The 23,255-nt window shown below is 49.5% G+C and overlaps 1 protein-coding gene across 1 annotated transcript in view; it reads left to right on the forward strand.

The window, feature by feature from the left end:
• Positions 1-23,255, forward strand: part of LOC127059263 (adhesion G protein-coupled receptor B1-like) — a 123,995-nt gene that overhangs the window by 62,347 nt on the left and 38,393 nt on the right. The window contains exon 2 of the mRNA XM_050971047.1: positions 17,596-18,515. Coding sequence (XP_050827004.1) covers positions 17,768-18,515 — 748 coding nt within the window. The 5' untranslated portion in view covers positions 17,596-17,767. The remainder of the gene's footprint in view (positions 1-17,595; positions 18,516-23,255) is intronic.

Raw genomic sequence — 23,255 nt, forward strand, 5'->3', positions numbered from 1 at the left:
GTGCACACATGTGAAGCACTGATACATGCAATACATCCCATAATTACCAATTATATCGTTGCATTATTGCAAAATTCAATTGCAATAGTAATATATATCGTAATGGAGTATAATTAGGTTACATTTGTATTTGTGGTATTAAAGCGTGTCAGAGAACACACTTATCATAATTGCACTGCAATTGCTCTTTAACAGGAGTGGAATTACAGTCACCATATTATGAAATATGACAGTGTTACCTTTATATACTATTTGTGTTAAAGTAAAATTTACAGGGCCTTGTAATCAGCATCTGCTGAAGAAGATAAGGATCTTCCATGGATATCAGGAAACAGATCCAGAGTGAGCTCTAGAAAAGGAACCTCGCTCAACAACATTTTTGGCATTAGTCCTGAAGTGGCATCTGGATCCCTGTTTTGAGGTTTCTGTCTCCTCATGAATTGTCTTCACTGAGCAATGCTGCTGAGGAATTTGTCCATGGATAAATTTGTCCATGAGAACTTATGCCCTTCCCAAAGACATGGGGACAGCAGTGATCCCAAAATGTGCCTCTGGAAGCTCCTCTTTCAGTGGGGGACTGCCCAAGACACTTTGCACCACAGGATCTTTGTCCAAAATCACTGCCTGCTGCAGATTCCCATTTCTTCCCATAGAAAGACCAAGGAATTTTGAGGGGACAGCTCAGATTTTCATCTCTGTCTTTTAGGCATCCAAGCATGGATTAAATCACTCATTCCAAGTATTTAATGGAAGGTGTTCCTGTCCATGGCAGGGGGATGGAGTGAGAGCATCTTGAAGGTCCTTTCCAATTCAAACCATCCATGACTCTGTCATCTTCCAGGTGGTCCTGCCTACATCTTAAACATCAAAACCCAGTGGTTAAAGTGGAGGTGAAAAAAAATCCCCATTTTCTCAAGTCTTGGGCAATTTGTGTCCTTTTCCTTGAAAAAGCTTCAGATAAAATGCACAGTTCCTCTCTCCATTGTGGTTCAACCCACAAGTTACAGTGGCACAATCAACTTGATCTTCTCTTTCTGGCCCTGGGGTCTTCCTGGGTCATTCCTTAGCCTGGAGAGGGTGGTTTGCAGGTGAGGTGAAGAGGCTGAGCAGGAAGGTGAGGATATACACACATATTTAGTGCCACATTTCTGCTGCTGTTTGGTGATCCTTGCCAGGGAGAAGTTCATGATTTTCTGCAGATTCACCTCCCAGAGTCAAATGTAGGACTCTCCTGATGAATATCCACTGTCATCTTTGTTTATTTGCTGAACTAAATTCTCAGTTTCCTGAGGAATGTGCGCACCCTTAGAGCTTGGTCTGCCAAGGGTGGAAACAAACAACCTGAACCAACATTTACTTTCTGCAGTATTTATGATTCACCAAAACAATTGCTCTTGGCAATCTTGCAAGGCAGGAACTTTATTTCAGTAAAAATTATTTGGACAAATACACTGTGATGTAGGCTCGGGCAAGAATGTGTCTGAGTGTGTGGGCTCCTTGCAGGATATTCAAGGAGCTCTGAGCAGAGGAGGATGAATCAGGATGAATGAGCCAGAGAAAAATCAAGAAGATGCATAAAAGAGGTCTTTACAGCTGCATGAAAACAATATGTAGGCATTCAGCTCAGGAATAAAGAGATGGATTCCTGGCCCCGCTGACGTCACTGAGGCTTCTTGGAGTCAGTGAATAACTCTGGATCTATATCAAAGACGGATGGTCCTTATTTCCAGAGAAAATGGCTCCAAACTGTACAAGTTCCCACACCACTTGAGTTCCATGTCCAGCTTCACTGATTCTCAGAGACATCCTGAGGCCTCAAGATTTTAACTCTGGGGTTGCTGAGTTCCTTCCCTCTATTCTCATCCTGCACCTACTGTTTTGCCAGTGACAGATCTTTAAAATTCAAGTCTTATTTTTTCCCTCTTTGTCTAGCCTGGTTTTTAACCAGCTTTTGGGGGTTTTTGGGTTCATACTGAGAATTATCATTATTTGAGCCACTTGCAAAGTGCATAATATGCCACAAATCAGACATCAGGGGGTCAGCAGTTCCTGTGGGCACAGAGAAATGGAGAAGTAAAGGAACCTTATGCCAGAGTCAGACTGAGTTGGTGAGATCTCTATCCTGTCCTAAATATTCCGAGGAATTCATAGGTGTGGGGTATGTTCAGGGTGATGTGCTCAACTCAACTCAACTTGGCTCAAACTGAGAATATAAAATAGAGGAATTGTGATGGGTGGGAGAGTTGATGTCTGCAGTTATATTTAAAGCACAGCTGATCCTCACCTTCTAAAAGTCCCATTTCCATTCATCCGTCTCCCCACACTGATGCTAAATGCCTTCAAGTCCCATTTGTTTTTCTGGGATCTTATTTAATTCAGCTCCTTCCTGAGCCTGTGAAGTGAGACAGCATTTCTGCCTGGTTGGTTTTTAATTGGAATTAGTTTCCAATCGATCAGATCTCCTAAATCATAATCTCAAGAGGTGATGATGCTGTTTAATGTCAGTTTTTGTGTCTTTACCCTTACTGGGAACACATGAAGGAGGATAAAACTTATGTTGCAGAGGAGCTGGCTACTCATTCCAGTTTCCACTAGACAGAGACTGGATTTGTAACACTTTGGTGGGAATGAAACACTAGGATGGACTCCCCATCCCTGGAAGTGTTCAAGGCCAGGTTGGATGGGACTCTGAGCAATCTGGTCTAGCAGAAAGTGTCTCTGGCAAGGAGTGGAATGAGATGATCTTAAAGGTCCCTTCCAACCCAAACTATTCTGTGATGACATGAAAATAAAGAAATTAAAGATACGGATCCTGCAATGACACAGTGACCCTCACGTTGTGCTGCTCACTCTTGGTCCATGGGAGAAATTGTTGCTGAGCTTTTTTACAAGGTCAGGCCTCCAAGTTCATTGGTCTTTCTCTCAAGCAGGATGTGCTGGCAAAGCTTCTGGTTGAGCTGGATCCAATCAAAGTTTGCAAGCCCAAGGACATTCCCAATAAAGTACACAGGGGTCACAAACTGTGTTTTCTCACTGGAACTTTGCTCTGCTGTAAAATTTGCTGCTGACTTGTACCTTCATTACCTGGGTTATACAATCCACTCCAGGGCCCAGGAATGGCAGGGGCTGTGGAACAGCAGTGTAGCAGTAGGAGCTGTTTGCCACAGTCCGTGCCCAGGAGTGCTGCGCTTTCCCTGCGGCAGGTGGAACGCAGGAAACAAATAAGAATTTCACTCAGTCCTCTTCAGAGTGAGTGGGCAGACAGGACCATTTTCACCAGGGTCCTTCTGACTGGCGTGGACCTGAAACGGCACCATTTCTGCCCGAAATAGCATGCCACAGGCAGAGACATTTTGTTTTTGCTAAAAGCAAACAGAGTTGCTAAGAAACAAATATTGCAGAGATGGAAATCCACAAAAGGTTTGACAGTTGCCGAATGGTGCGCGGCTTGGCAAACGTGGCCAAGCAGCCAGCCAGGAGGAGACAGACAATTCCATGGTGCTTCCAGCAGGAAACCCATTATTTGTTCTTACCTTGTCTCCATCAAGCACATTGCTGATGGGGACTAATAAAAATAGGAGGATAAGAGGGACAGGGCCCTGTGAACACAGAATCATGGAACAGTTTGGGTTGGAAGGGACCTTCAAAATCATCCAGTCCTGACCCCCTGCCATGGCCAGGGACACCTTCCACTATCCCAGGTTGTCCAAGCCCCATTCAACCTGGCCTTGGACACTTCCAGGGATGGGGCAGCCACAGATTCTCTGGGCAACCTGTGCCAGGGCCTCAGCACCCTAAGAGGGGAAAATTTCTTCCCAATCTCTAATCTAAATCTGTCCTTTTTCAATTTAAAACCACAGCCCCTTGCCCTGTCCCTATCTGCTCGGGTAAAATGTCCCTCTCCCTCCATTTTATAAGCTCCCTTAAGGCACTGGGAGGCTGTGTTGAGGTGTCTCCAGAGTCTTCTTTTCTCTGTCCGGTCTGAACACCCCCAGCTCACTCAGCCTGTCTTTGAGGAGAGGTGCTGCAGCCCTCTGACCATCTCTGTGGCCCTTCATGAAGTCTTTTGTGCATCTCCACCAGTGATGGCTCTTCTGTAGACTCTGGTCCTGGATCCCAATCGTGACGAGGATCAGTGACCATGTTGGTGCCACTGATGACCTTTCCCAGAATGTGGGGACATCTCCACTGGGGAGCCTTTGGAGACAGTGATCCCTTGCAGGACCCAGGTTTTTACCTGCACCTTGTCCCACATTAGGCAGTCAAATTTTCAGCTACCTCAATTCCCTGAGCTGGAGAGGAGATCTTACATAATTTCCTTCTCAGATGACAAATGACAAACACTCTGTACCCTAAAGGTGATGTTCATCATGTTTGTGACTCTGTGCATGGCGTTTCTCCCTCAACAACGCTTTGAGAGCAGTTTGGGTTAAAAAAATCCCAGAAATACGAGACATTTGAGGGATTGCTGTCCCCTACTGGGGCACAGTGCATGGTTCAAAGCTCGAGAAACCAGAAATCATCACCACCTGTAAGAGCTGAAGGGCCACCCCTGCTCTCCAGTGCATTGCTGGTATTGTCAGGTGTGCCCTTCAGGAAGGTGGGGCTGGGGCGGAAAGATACGAAATATTAAAATAGAAGATAGAAGCAAATCAAACTCAGGCTGAGCCAATCCTGGCTAATAAAGGATGCCAGGAGTTGGTGTTAATTTGTGTCTGATTTAAAGTGCTTGGTGGGTGGAGAGAGAACAGCCCACAAGAGGCAGCTGGGCTCCTTTTCCATCCCCCAGCCGTGCTGTTGGAGCGGCATGGTGGGGGAAAGAGGAGCGCACAATCGGGCGATTCATCCCCACGCTGCCACACTTTGCAAAGGAAAAGGAGAAGGAGGGAAAGAGGGAGAGGGAAAAAACACTGATCCAGTTCTCATGAAAAGCACTGGCAGCAAACTTTATGCTCCTGCTCCTCTAACCAAGATCTACCTGCTCTACCCACGTTTTTTGGCTTTTGTGAGTTGCCAAAGGGCAGCCCTGACAAAAAAAAAAAAAATTGGATTAAAGCTTTTCCTCACCTTTCTCTTTGGGTCAGGAATGCTGAGGGTTGAGGGGAGTGCTCTGATCCGCTGCTGGCACTGGCAGGGGTCACAGTCTACTCAAAAATTTGATGATGTATGTGCAGAGAATGGTAAGACAGGAAAAAGGCTCCCCATTGATGTGGCTCCAATGCAAAAATCTACCTGATCCCACAGAGGTGATACCTGGATTTGCTCCCCAGAGGGAGATCAGAGAGCTGATTACCTGGTCTAGTGGAAGGCTGGAGCAATGGCACGGGCTGGGAACTGGGTGGTCTTTAGGCCCCCTTCCAACCCAAACCATTCCATGATTTTATGATTCTCTGATCTCCCCCACCCCTCAGTTCCTGTAGTGACACCTGAGGGAACACTCCCTTTTGCTGTTCATGTCCCTGCACCCCCTCTGAGGCTCCACTTCTCCTCATAAATAACTGAGGGATTACAGACAGGCAGGAGAGTGGTCCCATGATCATCCAAACCAATTAATTATTTCCATGCTCCCTGGTGAAGCTTTGGCCCAAGGCAGTGCCAGGACACATGGTGGCAGATGGCTGAGCCAAGGGACTCTCTCCTGCAGCTTTGTGGGATGAGGCCAGCCCCTCTCAGAGGGATGGAGGGCTGGGGTGTGTCCACAACTGTGCCATGCCTGGTCCCAGAGCCAAAACACAGCCCCTGCTCCTTATCCTTCAGCAGTAGAGCCTGTAGCCTGTGGAGACAGACAGCAAAAGGGCAAATTAGCATTGATTTGGCAAGTGGATTCCTGTTCTTCAGGAACTAAAGGAGGGCCATCTGCTCATTGTGTCTGGCACGAGGTGGGGGCTTGCATTCCCAACCATGCTGTGCTGGATTCCAGCCTGGAACTACATGTGGAGATGCCCCTGCACCTCCAGGGGTTGTCCTGGGAGACTGGAGGCTTCCACTGTGCTGGGTCAGTCTATCCTCTGGGCAAAAAAGGCACCAATCCTCACTTCCTGGCACCTTCCTCATTTTTCCTGGCTCACTGAAGCAGGTTCCTGTGCTGCACAGGTGTGTTTGACACTGCAGGACTGCTTGGGAACACCTGGGGCTGAGGTTTCCCAAAACACTGCTGGCTTGGAAACAGAAGGGAGAGCCTCAAAATCTTTCTCCGGAGGAAATGGGGCAAGGAGAATTGCCAGCACATGGCTTTGTAGCTGAATTCCCCTCCAAGGTCTTGGGTTTTGTGTAGTAACCTAAATTTAAGCCCTCTTGCCTGCAGACCTCCAGCTGCCCTCCAGCTCTTCAGTCCTGTCTTCCCGTCCTCCGAGCCAGAAGCAAATACTCATACAAATAAAGGAGTGTGTAAAAACCCCAGATTCTGCTGTCACCCCTGTGATGAAGCATCACCCGAGCCCTCCTCAGAATAAATATAAACAGTTCTCCTTCAGCCCTTCATCTTCATCAAGGCTGCACACAGACAGCTCACTAACTCCAGCCCCGAACCAGCACATCCTCAGTGCTGCACAAATCACTCCATAATGTCCTCCATCATCTCCTGCAATTGAACAAAGCCAAGGAAAGTGAGAACAGAGGAAGAACTTCGCCTCCCAATAACCCCCCTGCCTGTCCCTCACCCGTAATCTCCTCTCCCTCATCACATTGCTCAAGGTTCCTGGAGAGAGGACTGGAAAGGGGAGCAGAGTACATCTGTCTCCTCTATGCAAATCCTGAACTGCTTGTCATGAGACTGATGGATGAGATGAGAGGAATAATCCAGCTTGTTAACGCCTGTGCTGTGATTGCATCCCTCTGCCAGCCTCTCTGCATTCCAGCATCCCAGGGTTTCTTACAGGGGAGCCTGGAAGGCAGGTTCTGCCCCAGGAGGCTGTGAGGAAAAGGGGAGGCTCTGGGGAGCACAGCAGGCAGGATCCTTTGCTGTCCAGCAGGGTTAGCTCAGGCACAGCCCTGCGTGGGGATCAGCGTGACACTGCAGAGGAATTGAGGTCAGGGCAGATCACCATCCATCCCAAGGGCTGCTTTCCCACAGAGTGGAATGGGAGGATGGATCCAACCACTTTAACAACGTGGATGTGATTTGTGGCACTCTTCAGTTTCAGGCTCTGTAGATGGTTTGGCAGTGTGAACATAATTTTTGTGGCTTGATATAATATCCCTGCACCTTTCTACAGTAGATGAAAGAATGGTTGTTTAGGGAAGGAGTAAGAGACATAGAATCATGGAATCATAGGGTGGGATGGTTTTGGAAAGGATTTTTATTATCTACTCCATTCCCCTGCTTCCATGGGCAGCAGGATAGTGGAGCTTGGTTTGAAAGGGGCCCTGAAGGGATCTGGCTGCAAAACCTCTGCCATGGGCAGGGACACCTTCCACAAGTAAGGCCAGGTTGTCCTAAGTCCCATCCAACCTGGCCTTAAACATTTCCAGGTTTGGGGCAGCTACAGCTTCTTTGAACAACCTCTTCCAGGGCCTTACCACCCTCATTATAAAAAATTCCTTCCTTTTATCCAACCTGCACCCAGTTTAAAGCCACTGTCTCTTGTTCTGTTGCCACAGGCCTTGGTAGGAAGCATCTCTCCCTCTTTCTTCCAAGCCTTCTGTATATTTTGGAAGGCTGCAATGAGGTCTGCCTGGAACCTTCTCTCCTGCAGGCTGAACAAGCCCAGCTCTCCCAGCCTGTCTGCACAGCAGAGGGGCTCCAGCCCTCAGATAATTTTTTGGATGCCCTCCTCTGCATCCACTCCACCAGCCCCATGCCTTCCTTGTGCTGAGTGATCCAGCACTGAGGTCTCACCAGAGGGGCAGGATCACCTTCCTCTCACCCTGCTGGCCACTCTTCTTTTGAAGCATCCCAGGATCTGGTTGATTTTCTGGGCTGCAATCTCACACTGCCAGCTTGTGTCCAACCTCTCATCCACCAAAATCCTCAAATCCTCCTCCTCCTCAGGGATACTCTTCATCCATCATCCCCCAGTCTGAAACTGGGGATTGCCCCAACCCAGGGCTACCCAAACCATCTGGATAACCCATGAAAGGCTGAAGGAAAAGCACAGAAAGAGCCACCCTGAGACTGCCAGTTGCACCCAGACCATCCTGCTCAAGAGCAATGGATTGGCCTCTCCTCCACACATTCCCTAATCCATTTTGTCACCCTTTTATGCCTTTAGCCTCCACAGCATCCTGTGGCAGTGAGGTCCCCAATTGAATTATGAGCTGTGTGAAAAACTACTTCCTTTAGTTTGTGCTCAGGCTTTGGGGTTAGTGAGGATGGCTCCCTGCCTCACCAGCCTTAATTCACTGCTGCTCCCCATGTGCCCCGAGGACCTCGGGGAGAAGGTGCTGCAGGAACACTCATATTTATTGTCCTTCTGCTTTGTAAGTGCAGGGTGCAGACTTCTGCTGCTTCAAGGTCATGGCTGGATCCACAAACTTGGGCCTTGAAAAGGGATTTGCTTTGTCTCTGTTTCTCTCCACCTTCAGGGGCTGAGCTCAGCTTGGTAGAAAGGCTCCACACCCTGTTCAAGCTCAGATATTTCTGCCACCTCCATGACTCTGGGAAGTTCCCATTTGCCTACTCTAGTGTGGTGTCAGAGATTCCAAAGCCCCTCATTTCAGACCCTGTGGAAGCAGATGGAATCTCTCCCACAGCTAAAGCAGTCCTGGAATTCAAGTTCTTCTGTGGTCCTCACTCTATGGACAGTGAAAGTGAGGGCAGGGATGGCCACAGTTCTGGTTTTACTGAAAGGACCTGTGTTCTAAGTGTCTTTTGAGGGCACAGCCTGAATCTCCATCTTCCCATTGCTGGAAAATTGCAAATCTGAGCAATAGGATCTCATGGTACTTCTGTGTGCAATGACGTCCTCACTGGGCATTGGAAACTGAATGCCTAAAATTACAAGCTGAATTCCTGTTGTCAGAAGGGGAAATGTTCCCAATCCAGTTTTAACTTTGCTGAGGCAGCAGCATTCAAAAACAGCATGGTGCACCTTCAGGGTTGATGTAAAATTGGACTCTGATGCAGTCTTTCCATCTTTTCCCAGCTGCCTCCTAGGAAATTCATCCCCATCACTGGGGGAGTGGAAAAATTATTTGTCTGATGGGGGGAAACTGAGGCACTGTCATTCAAAGCTGTGGAAGGAGCCAGAAGAAGAACCCACATTACATTTTCCAGGTCAGAGGCCTCTGGTCATCTCCTGCTGCTGATTATCCACAGCCAGGTACGAGCTGGAGAGCAGCAAAGGGGAAATCTCCTTCCCTGGTGCTGGGAGAAGCACTAGGACTTGGGCTTGTGCAGATCCTAGCCCCAAGCTGGTTGCAAAATCAGCTCTTCGGGTCTTTGTCTCCTTTGTTTTCCCTTGGGCAGCCCAGCTCTGAGGTGCCATGGGGCAGGAAAAGTTTGGGTTGGAAGGGACCATAAAAATCACCCAGTTCCAACTCCCTGCCATGGGCAGGGTCACCTTCCCCTATCCCAGGTTGCTCCAAGCCCTGTCCAACCTGGCCTTGGATAATTCCAGGGATGGGGCAGCCACAGCTGCTCTGACAACCTCTGCCAGGGCCACCCCACCCTCCCAGGGAAGAATTTCTTCCTAAATTTTGACCTGAAACACTGACACATCACTGCCTACACATCTCAGGACATTTCCTGGTGAGGTTTTTGCCCTGGCCAATAATCCCCACCCCAGACCATCCCAGGACACAGCTCAGGAAAGAGCATTAGGCCCTGTGGAAGGCTCTTCTGCTTTGGGAATAGGAATTTAGCCACAGGAACAGGAGCTGTGTCAAGGCTTTTCTCCTCAGGGGCCAGAAAAGGAGCCTGAGGATGGGATTTATGTGGGATGCAGAAGGGAGCAGTGTCAGGATGTGCACCCCAGGAATCCCAAAGCCCAGTTTTAGCTGTGCCAAACATCCCTGTGCACATGTCCCTGTGCAAGCCTGAGCCTCACGCACACACAGCCCCTCCCTAAACACCCCCTATCCCCAGGGGGTTCCCACTTAGCTCCCCAGCTAATGCCAGTGCTTTTAACCTCCAGCTGAATTCCCAATCAATCCCATCCCGGTTCCCAGCTCCAATGAGCAGCGATGGAAGTGTTTCTGCTCACTCCTTGGGGTGACCTTGCCCTCAGAGGCCCTCTTGTGTAACCCTGACACTTAAAAACAATGTGGAAATGTAGGGAAAAAGACCCCAAAGGGTTGGCTGTGAGCACTGGCAGGCAGGAATAAGGGAATGGTGAAACAGGATTTTTCTAGGATTTGCTGGTGCAGAATCCATGGTATTTTTTGGTACCACTGATGGGGATGGGTGAGAGTTAGACCAGGCAGGGAGTATGGGTGATGCTGGCATGGAAGAAAAGCTGATTTTACCTGGATCAGAGGGGCTGTGTACTCCCCTGGGAGTGAGGAAATGCCTGGGAACTCACAGCAGGCTTGCTGTAATCCCACTCCCAATTGGGATTTCAGTCTGCTTCCCTTAAACTGAGCTAAACTGAGGCAGGGTGAGATGTCACATTATGACCCCAATCAACAACCTTCTGCCAAGAACCCCCACGTGCTCCTCGACTTTGCTGTGCCAGGACATCAAAGCCACTCCTGTGAAATCCTTGAGAAACTCCAAGTCCTGCCAGGGCTCCCAACAGGCAATGCCAAGGGATTTGCACACACGTAGAGGAAAGCTGAGGACAAAAATAGATGTGGATTGGGATGAGGTGATGGTTAAAGGACACCCAGGGCACAGACAACACCTGGCTGAGGCTGTGCTGGAGCAAACAGAGCCCTGAGCCCCCTCTCCTTAGGCAGCCACATCTGGAGCACAGCTGGCCCTCCTGCTTGGCCAGGATTTTCCCTACAGAATTTTGACTGGATCCTAGATTTTGAGCTCCAGTCTTTGTGCTCAGCTGTCCCCTGATCCCACCAACTGAAAAAAAATCATCCAGAGCAAGGAACTGAGCCTGACCTTGCAAACCCTGGGAGCTTTTAGCCCATCTACAGTCAACATCATCTGGAACACACACCGGAGTCTTTAAATTCATCTCCTTTTGGGATGAAATCCTGGTTGGTTGGAATGAATCCTCATCTCCAGCACTCTGCTGGAATTCTTCAGATCATGGAGCCCCAAAGGATAGCAGAGGATGCTTCTCACATCCGTCTTTTCAGGTGGGAAAGGACTGGCAGAGATGCTTCACTGACAGAGTGCACAAATCCTGGATCAGGACTCAAATCTGGCTCCCCCTGATTGTGTCTCCCCATCTGGCCAGTGCTGGAGGACATCACAGATGGGAGGGTTCAACCTCAAGCTCAAGCTCAGAGGCTTTGGAGTTTCCTCATTGTGGCTTAAAGCCACTTGGGGAACCCCAGGATGTTCCATTTCCAGGCCCTCCCTTTCCCCAAATCCCCTCTTCCAGCCTTTGAAAGTTGAAGTAGGATCAGGATCCTGACCCACAAGTCAATTTCCATCAGAATCAAACATTTCCCACCCTGTTCATGCTGCTCTGGAGGCTGCTCCATATCTGCTGGGGTCTGCAGGTGCCTTTCCTGCTTGGAGATGGGAGAAAATTGGGATGAAGGATGCTGGTGTGTATATATAGAATTTATTAACACAACAGGCAGGTGAGATTTTGGCTTTCTCTGCACTCAGGAGACTCAGAGAGAGGCAGGGGGAAGCACATCAGTCTCTGCAGTGATGGAGCAAATATTCCAGGATGTGAGGTGGCCATACAGAAATCCGTGGTTTGAAAATCATGGAGTTGTTTGGGTTGGAAGAGACCTTAAATATTATCTAATTCCACCCCCTCTGCCACAGGCAGGGATGCCCTTCCCTTGCTCAAAACCTGGCCTTGAACACTTCCAGGGATGAAAATGGACCATAAAAAACAATACTAAGGAAAAACCCTGATTTTGAGCTCTGATTTTATGGAAGAGACGCAGCTCCAGAACCTGTCCAAGCTCCCTGGGTGCCTTTCAGGGTTAACTCCTGTCCCTGCAGCCCAGCAGAGCCACTGCAGCCAAACAACAGCCAGGTCTGAGCTCTTCTTGACTCCTCTCTGTGCTGTCAGCTCACAGATGCCACTGTGTTTTTCCAGGCATTCCCACTCTGCTTTGCTCCCTCACAAAAAAACCTCAAAATTTCCAAGCTGTTGCAGCTTTTTCTTTCTCTCTGCTCACAGTTCCTTGTGAATAAGGACAGAACAAATTCCTTTCCTGTGTTTTCTCAGAGTGGCAAGGGACTTTTCAGGGCCAGGCATTTTTCTGCCTCAGGCAAAAGGAATATTTAGTGTGATATCTGGGGACCTTCTTTCATGGAAATGGGAAGCCCCAGGAAAGGAGGATTAGCTTGGTGAGAGTGGCTTTCACCCTGCTGGGACGTCAGCCCTGCACCAAGGTCAGGAGAAGGAAAAGCAGAGGGAAGTAAATCCTGGCCAGTGGCACATCTGGAGCCAATGGACAGAGAAAGAGGAGCTGGAAGTGCTGAACCAGTGGGAACAGATCAGGAGAGGAACAGATCAGGAGAGGGAACAGATCAGATTCCCAGATCATTGGGAATGCTCCTAGAGGCAGCAATGGGGAAGGATGCCCTTTCTGCAGTCATCTTGATTTTTTTTTCTCCTTTTATTTTTTTTTTCCATGGAGTGTTTGTGTGCCTGTGGGTTTGTGTGCATGGCTAAGAGTGCCCTCCATTGGCCACATCCTCGCTGCTGCTCCAGGAGCATCACCAGCACAGGCAGGGGAGGTGGTGGGTGCTCCACCAGGGATGTCACCCTTCCCTCGTGGGAGGACTCTGCCATGCAGGGACTTTGGAAAGCAGGATATGGCAGCATCCTGCAGGCTCCTCCTGCCCAGGCAGAGCTGAAATCTCTGGGCTGGGCACAGCTGCAGGGCTGGACACGCCAGTTTGGAGGTGTCCATTGTGCTGGGATGGGGTGAATTGGGCTATCCAGGCTGCTGTGGGTAAAATCAGGATGATTTTGCTCCCCACAGAATGGCTGTGGTGGTGCAGGACGTGTGCAGGAATCAAGCAGGAACACGAGGGTGTTGGCAAAATCCAGCCTCAGACCCAGATCATTCCTGTAGGAAGACAGGGCTCACCATGGTGGTCAAAGCTTGGACTTGGTGACCTTGGAGATCTCTTCCAGCCTTAATAATTTGATGATTCTATGGCTTGCATAGAAAATTCACTGGGACCAGCACAAACTGGAAGCCCAAACCCCTTGGGCTCCTAAATTCACTGGGACCAGCACAAACTGCATGCCTAAACCCCTTGGGCTCCAGAATTCACTGGGAGCAGCACAAACTGGATGCTCAAACCTCTTGGGCTCCAGAATTCACTGGGACCAGCTTAAACTGGATGTCAAAATCCCCTGGGCAGCCCAGGTGTAACCTGCGATTCAGTCCTTGCCTGGTTTTGATTTGAGCTGTGGAGGTCTGTCCCAGTGGACTTCTGATACAGAGGATGCCAGAGTGGGATGGGAAATGCTCAGCAAGGAGGTAGAAAAAGTTACCAGGGCTGTGCCCAGCTGTGTGAGGGTGCAGGAGCCTCACTGGTGGCTCACAGCTCTTCATAATCTCCTTCTTTGTCACCCCGACACCTGCACAAAGTAACCAGAGCAGAAGGACCATTCAGACCAAACTTTTCAGCCTCTTTCTGTGGGTTTCTTGGGATGAAAAACCATTTTTTCAAGGGACACATGCACAAAGGCAACAATATTTTTTTTTGTCCTTGAGAAATGCAGGCAAAGGACAGCCCAAGGTGCTCCAGTGTCACCTGCTGTCCCCAGGCTTTGCTCTGCCAGCCCCATCTCCCAGACAGAGATGGAAGGAAAGGTTTGGGGAGGTGTTGTGTGCTCCAAGTTGGAGCCAAAGGATGGGACCAGGCAGGGATATCTTCCATCACTCAAAATCCCAGAAAGAGCCAGGCTACCTAGCCACTGACTGTGGCAAAAACCATGGGAATGTGGGTTAATTTAACTGTGTGCCATAGAATGTGACCTCCACCACTGCAATAATCTGTTTTTCACTCATTTAACATCGCTTCCCCAGTTGCAGGCTGTAGTCTGTGATTATATGCCCCCCTTGGGGCTTTTTTGGGATGGAAATGTAGGAGATGGGTCTCTGCTGACACACATCAGCCACTCAGGTGCCTGTTGCATCTTCCCTCCCTGCCACATCCAACACCTGTTGAGCCAAAGATCCGCGTCTGGAGGGGGCTTTGCCCATCCATTCTTGCTCTGAGTAGAGATTTCCACTTCAGCAGGGATTAGTTAAAAGAGGAAAAAAATTATATGTTTATGCTCCTTATGTTGAAACCTTCCAGATGGGACTGCACTGAGGGGAAATCAATTGTGAGACTTAACAGCCATAACAGGTCTGGTTAAAGTTTGCTGGCTCTTATGGTGCTTTTCCCAGACAGGGGCAGTGAGGGGGAATTTGTTTTGTGCTCGCCACATCCTCAGACAGAAGCAGGTCTGTGGTCAGCGTGAGAAAAATTGAGTTTGTGGCGAGCAGGAGGCCTGGGCTGAATCCCAGGAGCTGAAGTCACCATTAGGGACTGGATTTCAAAACAAACCCTGTCTCCTCATCATCTGGTTGCTATGGAGGCACTGCTGGCTCCTGCTTCCAACCAGGAAAGGCAGGTTTCTGCTCTGGACCAGAGGTGAAGATGACAAGAAAGATGGAGATACTATTTACAAGAGCATGGTGTGACAGAACAAGGGGGATTGGCTTCCCACTGCCAGAGGGCAGGTTTAGATTGGATTTTAGGAAGAAATTCTTTACTCAGAGGGTGCTGAAGCCCTGCATAGGCTGCCCAGAGAGATTCTGGATTCCCCATCCCTGGAACTGTCCAAGGCCAGGTTGGACAGGGCTTGGAGCAACCTGGGATAGCGGGAGGTGTCCCTGCCCATGAGAGAGAGTTGGACAAAATGATCTTTAGGTCCCTTCCCACCCAGCCTGCTCTGTGGTTCTGTGATCCTTGTGGGTTCTTTCTAACTCAATATATTCCCTAATTCTGTGTTCCCTGGCTGGCTCAGCAGGGTGAAGGTCGGGTAGAGCTTGGATTTGCAAACAGAATGAGCTTTTCCAGCACTGCCCTAAGAGAGCCCCTCTCAGAGTCTCAGATAAAGCAAGAGCCTGTCAGCTCTGGAATCTGATATTTAAAATATTCACAGTCCTATTTGGACAACCCCTCCTGCTAATCAGGAAATTTGTAAGATGTTTGGTTGGTGCCTGTGTTTTTTCCAAGCAAGACCAGGTTTTCATCCCTTTTTCACTCCTGAAGTCTGGCCCCAGAGGCAGGCAGGAGCCTGGCAAGGGGAGATTTGCACTGTCGAGCTTTGTAGACTGCAAACCAGCCAGGAGTGGGGATCTGACTTGTAAAAAATTTAAGTCCAAATGCATTTGGACTCTGTGCTGATTAGTGTCAGGTCTAACACACACTCAGGAATGTGGTAGCAGGGGCTGCAGTGATTTGAAGCCAGGATGAAACACAGTTTGCAAATAGCAGGTCGGACTTTCGAGCTCCCTAACCCTTTCCTGCCCAAAAGAAAAGGTTTTGGCAGAAGAAGGCAGAGGCAGACACAAGTCTTTGATATAGAGCAGGGAGAGAAGCTGAGTGAACGTGGAGGTGCATTTAGCTTCTCATCTCCTCCCAGATTCACAGGATGGTCTGTGGGCTTCTCATCTCTTGTTTTTCAGTCTCTCCTGGGGCTGGGATTAGCTGCCTGAGCTGTGGATTTGCTGGGAATTTGTAAGGCTCCCTCTGTTTGCAGCCTGGGAAAGCAGAGCCTGGCATGAGGTGGGAGATGGCAGGGCTGGGGACAGCAGTGGGGCTGGGGCTGGATCAGTGGCTGCAATGAAAACGAGTTTTCCCTCCTTCCCGGATGCAGATGCCCCTCTCCACAGCTTCTCACCCTAATTCTTTCCCGGCAGTGCCACCCTGATCGTGGGAAACACATCCCAAATTATCTGAATTATTTGGAGGTTGCAATGTTTGCCCCTCCGGAATTGGGCTGTTTGCATTTCAGTGCAGAGGTCCTGAGCACTTGCTTTCACTATGAGCCGCGAAGTCTCCCGGAATGGTGGCATCTGTCTGACTCGATGGGGGAACTCTCCCCTCCAGGTTCCCCTCTGTCCTTCGGAAAAGGGGCAGCAGATCTGTTTTGGAGGCAGCAGGCGCTGCAGGGTCAGGATGAGCCTCACCCGAGGGGAAACGCCCGATTTTCTCTACCTGGGGTGAGCTGAGAGGGGAAGAAAGGAAAAAGCTGGAAAGGTGGGAGGGAAAAGGTGCCACGGCTGTGCGGTCAGCAGTCCTGCCCCACACTCTGAGGGTCTGCCCCTCCTGCCCTGTTAACTGAACCCCTCCCCAAATTTGGGGGTGTACCCCCTCCTATAGTGGGAGAGGGTACAAGTTAAGGAAAGTCCTGCTGCTCATCTTATTTCCCCTTCTCTCTTCTCTCCTGGAAAGAGGAGATGGAGGGAAGGGACCATAGGAGAGTCTTTTGTTGGGGTGAGAAAGAGGGAGATTTGCACGAGTGCCTCTTTGGCATGGTGGGGGGGAGCAGGGCTCTGGGAAGCTGGGCTGAAGGAGCAATCTATGCCACAGGAGGTTGCAGGGAATGCATCCTTAGGGCATTGCAGCTGGATTCTACTTCGGTTGAAGGGGTTTTGGGGGCTGAAGGAGGTCCTGGCACTGGCAGAGAGGGTTCTCAGTCTCAGCAGATGCTCTAAGCCTGGCTACAGCACCACAGGCTGTGGGGTGTCCTGCACTCAGGGGTGAAAGGAGAGGTGGGTGCCTGATGAGGAAAGAGATAAAATATGTCTTTATTGTCCTTTTTGTCTCCTGTAGTGGGTGTACAGCGCCATCCATTATCCTGTCTGGCCTCAGGGTTACACCAGAGCTGGGTTCCTGAGCAACAACTCCCTTCCCTGCACTATTTTGGTGGAAGGGAGAGAGAAAGGGAGGGACATTAAAAAATAAGTAGTGGCAGAAGGAAGAGAGGAGGCAGAGCCCAGCTGGCCATGCTGACCTCCAGCCCACCCTCCCCAGGTGCAGCCTGAAGTCTGTGTTGAACCAGCTCCCTGGGGATGGAGCGAGCTGGAGCCTCCCTAACCCAGATACCAACCCTGTTTTCTTTGGGGAGATGGTTCAGATTCACAGGCAAGGTTCTGCTCTGCTCAGCAGAGGGATCTGCATGGGAAGGGGGCACTGGGAAGGAAAGCAGGTCACAGCTGCACTCCCCCCTGAGTGAGTCAGAGTTCAGCCCCTCCTGGGGATGGGGACAGCCCAAATCAAACCTGGTGATGGAGACACCCCAAACCAAGTCTGGGGATGGAGACACCCCAAATCAAACCTGGGGATGGAGACACCCCAAACCAAGTCTGGGGATGGTGATGTGGGGCTGCATCTTCCCCCCATGAGAAATGCCAGGACTGGTGCTGCTGTGTGGGTTCTCAGCCATGTGAAGGGTTAATAAAAACAACAACAACAAAGAAGCACCAAAAAGACCAAATCCCAAATCTCTTCTCTTTCTCTTCCCTCCTCCTTCCCTTCCCTGTTTTTTCCAGGTGTTGTTTATGGCCACAGGAGGGAGCTCAAATCCAGACATGGGAGGATCGGCTTGATTTCGGATCCAGAGCCTCTTAAACTCTGCTTTTCCTCTAAGCTGGTCCCTGTTATGTCCAGGATCTGGCACCTGCTTGACATTTACTTTGAGTTCCAGAGGACCCGAGACCTAGGATGAGGAGCATTGGATCCGCCCTGAACCTGCTTTTGGTATCGCCACTCTACTTTGTGTGGACCGTGGTCGCTCTGGACCTGGCACAGACTCCCTGCACCACTTTGGTCCAAGGGAAATTCTTTGGGTATTTCTCCTCCTTCGCCGTCTTCCCGTTGAACTCCTCCCTGTGCTCTTGGATTATCCAGAACCCCGACCCTCGCAGGTACACTTTGTACATGAAGATCCTCAAACCCTCCGGCGTATGTGACCACCAGCACATCCGCACCTACCAGTTCGACTCCTTCCTGGAGTCCACCCGCACCTACCTGGGCATGGAGAGCTTTGATGATGTCTTGAAGCTCTGCGATGGCTCCACCCGCTTTGCCTTCCTCCAGTCCAACAAACAATTCCTGCAGATGAAGCAGACGGCCCCGCCGGGCGTGGACACCTGGCCCATGCGGTGGAAGCCCACCAAGGCTCAGGAGAGGGACTTCTCCGTGGAGTATCTGGTGGTGGGCAACAGGAACCCCAGCAAAGCCGCCTGCCAGATGCTCTGCAAGTGGCTGGACGCCTGCCTGGCCATCAGCAGCAGCTCCCACCCCTGTGGCATCATGCAGACCCCGTGCTCCTGCTCGGGAGGGGAGGTCCTGGATCAGGCCAGCGAGATCCTGGGGTTCACCAGGAAGAAGGAGGATTGCTACAAGGATGGAATTTACCTGGAGAACTGCGTGAGCAGCCCCAAGGACAGCAACGGAGCGGAGTTCCTGGGTGAGTGGAGGGTGGTCGGGGGGTGTTGGGGAGGGAGGGCTGCTTGGGCTCTGCTCTCACACTGTCCCCGTCACCTCTGTGTCCGTATCTGTGGATGCCTGGCATGAAAAATTTCATTTCCCAATCGACAGGCAGGTCAGGTAACCCACGAGTCTCTTTATGAGCCTGCGACTGGAATTGCAAATCAGCTACCCCTAAATATTCCCGGAGTTGTTGCAATTCGTTCTCGGGGCTTGTTCATTGCTTGTTTTACTCCTGCAGCCTCTGAGCTGCTGAGAGGGAGCTTCATACCTGAGGGTGAGCAGTTTTCCAAAGTAATTACAGATGTCCTAGAAAAAAACAGGATCCAAGCTACCTCCTGAGGCGGGCTGCTCTCAGCAGCCCTATCAACCACTTTTAATTCCTAGGGAAAACTTAATTCTTGGGTCTGGTTCAGAAGGCGATGGCAACAGAAAGCAAGGTTGTTTTGTTCTCAGCTTCGTTTTCCTTCTGGAGGCTTTCAGAAAGAGAATTCACCACGCTGCTTGCATGGGGTTACTTGGGCTCATTCCTCAGATATTTCACTGGCTTTTGATTGTGGTCTTGAGTATGGTGTGGGATGGAAATGGACTGGGGAGGTGGGAGAGCCATGAGAAAAAGGGTTGTGAGTCAAGGTGGGATGATCCTGAAGTCTGATTATGTTCCAGAGACCTGACACAGCCTTGCCAAGCAGAAGGGACTCAGGGGAGGTCTGAAAGTGGAGCCTTTTTCCTACTGCCTGTGTCAGGTCTGCTCCGGGGTGTTTGTCCTCAGCTCCCACCCCAGGTTATGTAAAGCAGAGGTGTGATGTTGAACAGCAACACAGGTGGCAGGGAATGGAGCCTCCAGTTCAGTGAGTCTCAGACCCCCACGTGAGCCTCCCCCCAAGGTCTCATCTTCTTCAGGTGCTGGACTGAAATGTCCTCTGCCACCAGCAGGAAGTTGACATCTGTCAGGGTCAGGAATTTGAGGATACTTTCTGGCGTTTCCACCCCTGTTGAGGGTGGGATTTCTCAGGGCTGAGGGGAAGAGGCCAGATTTGCTTCTGCAGTAGGCAGGAGGTGACCAGGCACAGATTCAGGCTGAGCAGAGTGATTTTCCTACAGACTGCAGCCTGGCATTAGCTGAGAGATCAGAGTATGATCAGGTACTCGTGCTTTCCTGAGTGTATTTTGGGGGAGATTTTGTTTCTCACTGGTCTGTGAATCAATACATGAAGGCACAGCTGAGCCATAAATCCTGCAAATTAGTTCTTCAGTCATGCCTCCCTCCCTGGCCATGAGCACAAGACTCTCCAGATTTGGGTTGTTTTTTTTCTTGCAATGCCCTTTTCTCCTGTGTGAACAGCTCTGAGGAGCCTCTCGGAGTTCTGTCATGTGTCATGCCTGGAATTTGCTGATTGGGTGATTTATGCCTTCCACCCAAGCAGTGTGACCTTTCTCACTGCAACCAAAGGTGAAATTTGAAATAAGATTTTCAGCAAATCCTGAAGCATTCAAGCTTAATATTGGCTTTTGTAGGGATCTCTCCTAGTCCAGCTCGAGTGCCTGAATGTTCCCACAAAGTAAATATGAAAGAGGCTCAAGGGTGGCTGAATCAAAATCCTTTTTGGGTGTCAAATATTTGTAGAGTGCAGATAATTTTTCTGCTGGCTGCTCACATCTGCTCCATACTGGAGACAGGGAATTATCATCTTGGCTGGTGGGATGCCATCCACACAGAAACGATGCTTGCAGGGTGCCCGGGCTCTCCATGTGCTGCTCTGTCTGTCACTGTGTCTGTTTTGATTTATGCAAAGGCTTGATCAGGAAGATGGAGGCGAGATCCAATTTGGACAGGGAGTCAGCAATCCCTTAACAGCATCTTGTGGGTGGAATATTTTGATAGGGTTCCTGATTTCCAAGTACTGATGCTGGTTATTGCAATCATTGCTGTTCCAATTGTGTCTGTAGTGGGTTTTTTTCCCCTACAAGCTTTTTAATTTTTTTTAATTTTTATTATTATTATCATTGCTATTTTTCCCTCCCTGCTGCTTTCTGAGTCATTTGTTTTTTCTGGGCCTGTCTTAACACTTTCATCCTGGAACAAGCGGAGATGTATGAGTTGTACTAATCTACTCTGATGACTTTAAAGGCCCAAGAAGGAATGTGGAAAGTTCCCTGCCCATGGCAGGGGGTTGGAATGAGATGATCTTTGTGGTCCCTTCCAACTCAAACCATTCTATGAATTGCCAGGTGCCCAGATACAATTCTAAAATATGAAACCTGACTTTCCCTAATGTGCCTTTTTATTCCTTGGGTATTTCCAAAGCAAATGGATGGGTGCAAATCTACAATGAGATGTTGCAGTGGACACAGCTGTGCTTCGGCTCATGGCCTGTGGGTGAGATCCCCATGAAAATCTTCTCTCCAGGAGGATCCCATTGCTCCAGAACTGTAGGGACTCTCAATAAAACATAACTGACAGCCTGTTTTCACTCATGGCCAGTGATTTTACACCTGGCTCAGGTGCAGAGGGAAGTTTATGATCATTTAGTGGGGAACTTCACAAAGAAACTCTGCCAAAGTCACCCTGTCTTATGTCGAGCACCTGTTCTTCAGTGTCTGGAGGAAGGAGAAACTGCTCCACATTTCCTTCCCAGGTTTAGTGAGACTCTCTTTGCACTCGCTGTCCCACACAGACACTGCAGAGGGTACAGCAGGCAGTGGTGGGTTGCAGAAGAATACCTCAGGTGATCCCTTGGACATTTTGGTCTTGCTGCACATGGAGCTTGTCTGGTGATTAGCAAGACAAGCTCTGAACTCTTGGAACTGGAAATGTTTTCCAAGAGAAGACAATTCAACATGGAAACCATTTTTGGTCATTATCAGATCTCCCTTGGCTAATTCAGGAAATGTGGGAAGAAGGCAGAGGTGTGTTTTTAGGTCCTGATGTTTAGATGTAAACTCACTTTTTTGGGATGCAAACTGGCATTCTTGGACTAGGTTTGGAAGGCAAGGGCAGTAGAGTGAAGAAGGGAAAACCTCCTGAAATGCTGAGCATTGGTTCTTCACAGTCTGAAAGTGCTGGTGGCCCTCCCAAATGTGAGCTGGATTCTGTAATTGGAGCTTTAACAGGGATGTTGATGCGACCCTGTAATGAGAGAAGGTTAAATGTGTGCTTAAGTGCTGTGCTGAGTTAGGCACTTAATGAATGTCTAATTAGTCTTGTCTCCATGTGAGCGTTCCTGGAAGACCATTGCAGTGCTGTCACATTTTGGTGGCCCAAAAAGATAAACATCATTCTCTGGTCCTTCTGCTCTTCATGTCCTTCTGCTGCTTTGGAGGGCTCCAGGATGCTGGCTGCAAAACAAGGCTAAAAGTGCCCCTCAAAATATATTATTTGCTTCTTGATCAATCAGGTGGCTCCAGGGCTGGAGGGGTTTTTATAATGAATGTGTAACTGAAACGCAGTAATGCTAGACTGAAGTGCTGGGGATTTTCCTGCCTTTCCTGCTAAATTTTTCCATTCTTTTGCTGTCCCCATTGCTCTGAACAAAATCAAATCCCCCTTCCTCACATGTGCTCATCACCTCTGTTTTGTTAGTGGTATTTCATCTTCCACTTTTAGGTGCTTTTCCACTTCTGCCACATTGATTAAGGTGTCTCAGACTGTCTGATCTCTGTTTGGAGAGGCCCATGAACAAGTTCCTGCTCAACCTCTGCTGCATTAAGTAGGCTAGACTCCATAAATCTCTCACTGCAGGACATGCTCTCCAAACATCCCCTGATGTTGGGAAGTTTTGCTTCATACTTGGCATGTTTTTTGGTCAAAACATGCTTTGGTCTCCTCAGCAGGGCTGAGCTTGGATTTGTGGCTGCCTGGATTTGTGGCTCAGTGTGTCCTGAATGGGGTCCATGATATGGAAGAGGAGCCAGACACACAGAAATGAATAAATTCCCACCCTCCCTAATGCAGGAATCATCTTGTGTGGCACAGCTCCCCTCCTCTCGAATCTCTAACCTCTAACACCCAGGGCAGGAATAACTCGAAAAGTCATTTCCTATGTTTGAGATGAGCTTTGGTGGCCATGAAAGCTCCAGAGATTGATAAAGAGCGGTCAGTAATTTCCATGGGGCAGATCTCAATCCTCTCCCTGACATCTTTAGGTCCTTATGACACACAGTCTGTTCCTCCAGCAAGAATCCCTCTGGCTGGAGCAGCTGAGCTTGCACACAAAGGTGTCTGGCTTCAGTTTTGCCTCGGTGCTGGATTTCCCAGCCAAATAGCAGAGGGAATTGGGTGAGGGCATTTTCACTGCTTCTCAGGAAAGCGTGCTGCATTCCAGCTCCTCCACCTATGAAATAAATAGGACAGGAGATATTCCTTTTTAATGTCTTTATTAAAAGTGATCAGGTGGGAAGGCCTGATGGGTCCACAGTCACACCACCACAGCTCCCAGGAGTGGCTTAAAGGAAAGAAGTGCAGTTTTGGCCAACTAGCAGGCAGAGCTGTGAATTCAAGCCTCACAAGAGTTTTAGTACTAGGTCTTCTTTGCTTTGCTGGCTTGGAATCCAGGCTCCTGGCTCCAGCTGATGTCTTCCGTGGCTAGGGCAAGGGGCAAAAAAGGTTCTCAGCATCTCTTCAGGATCTGGACTTTGTTCCTCATGACCAGACATCACCTCGATCTCCTAATTCTGTGTTGGATCATTGTTTTGGGGGTTCTTTTGGTAAGTGGGGTGG

This window comes from Serinus canaria, chromosome 2 (assembly GCF_022539315.1).
Source record: "Serinus canaria isolate serCan28SL12 chromosome 2, serCan2020, whole genome shotgun sequence".
Lineage (NCBI taxonomy): Eukaryota > Metazoa > Chordata > Aves > Passeriformes > Fringillidae > Serinus > Serinus canaria.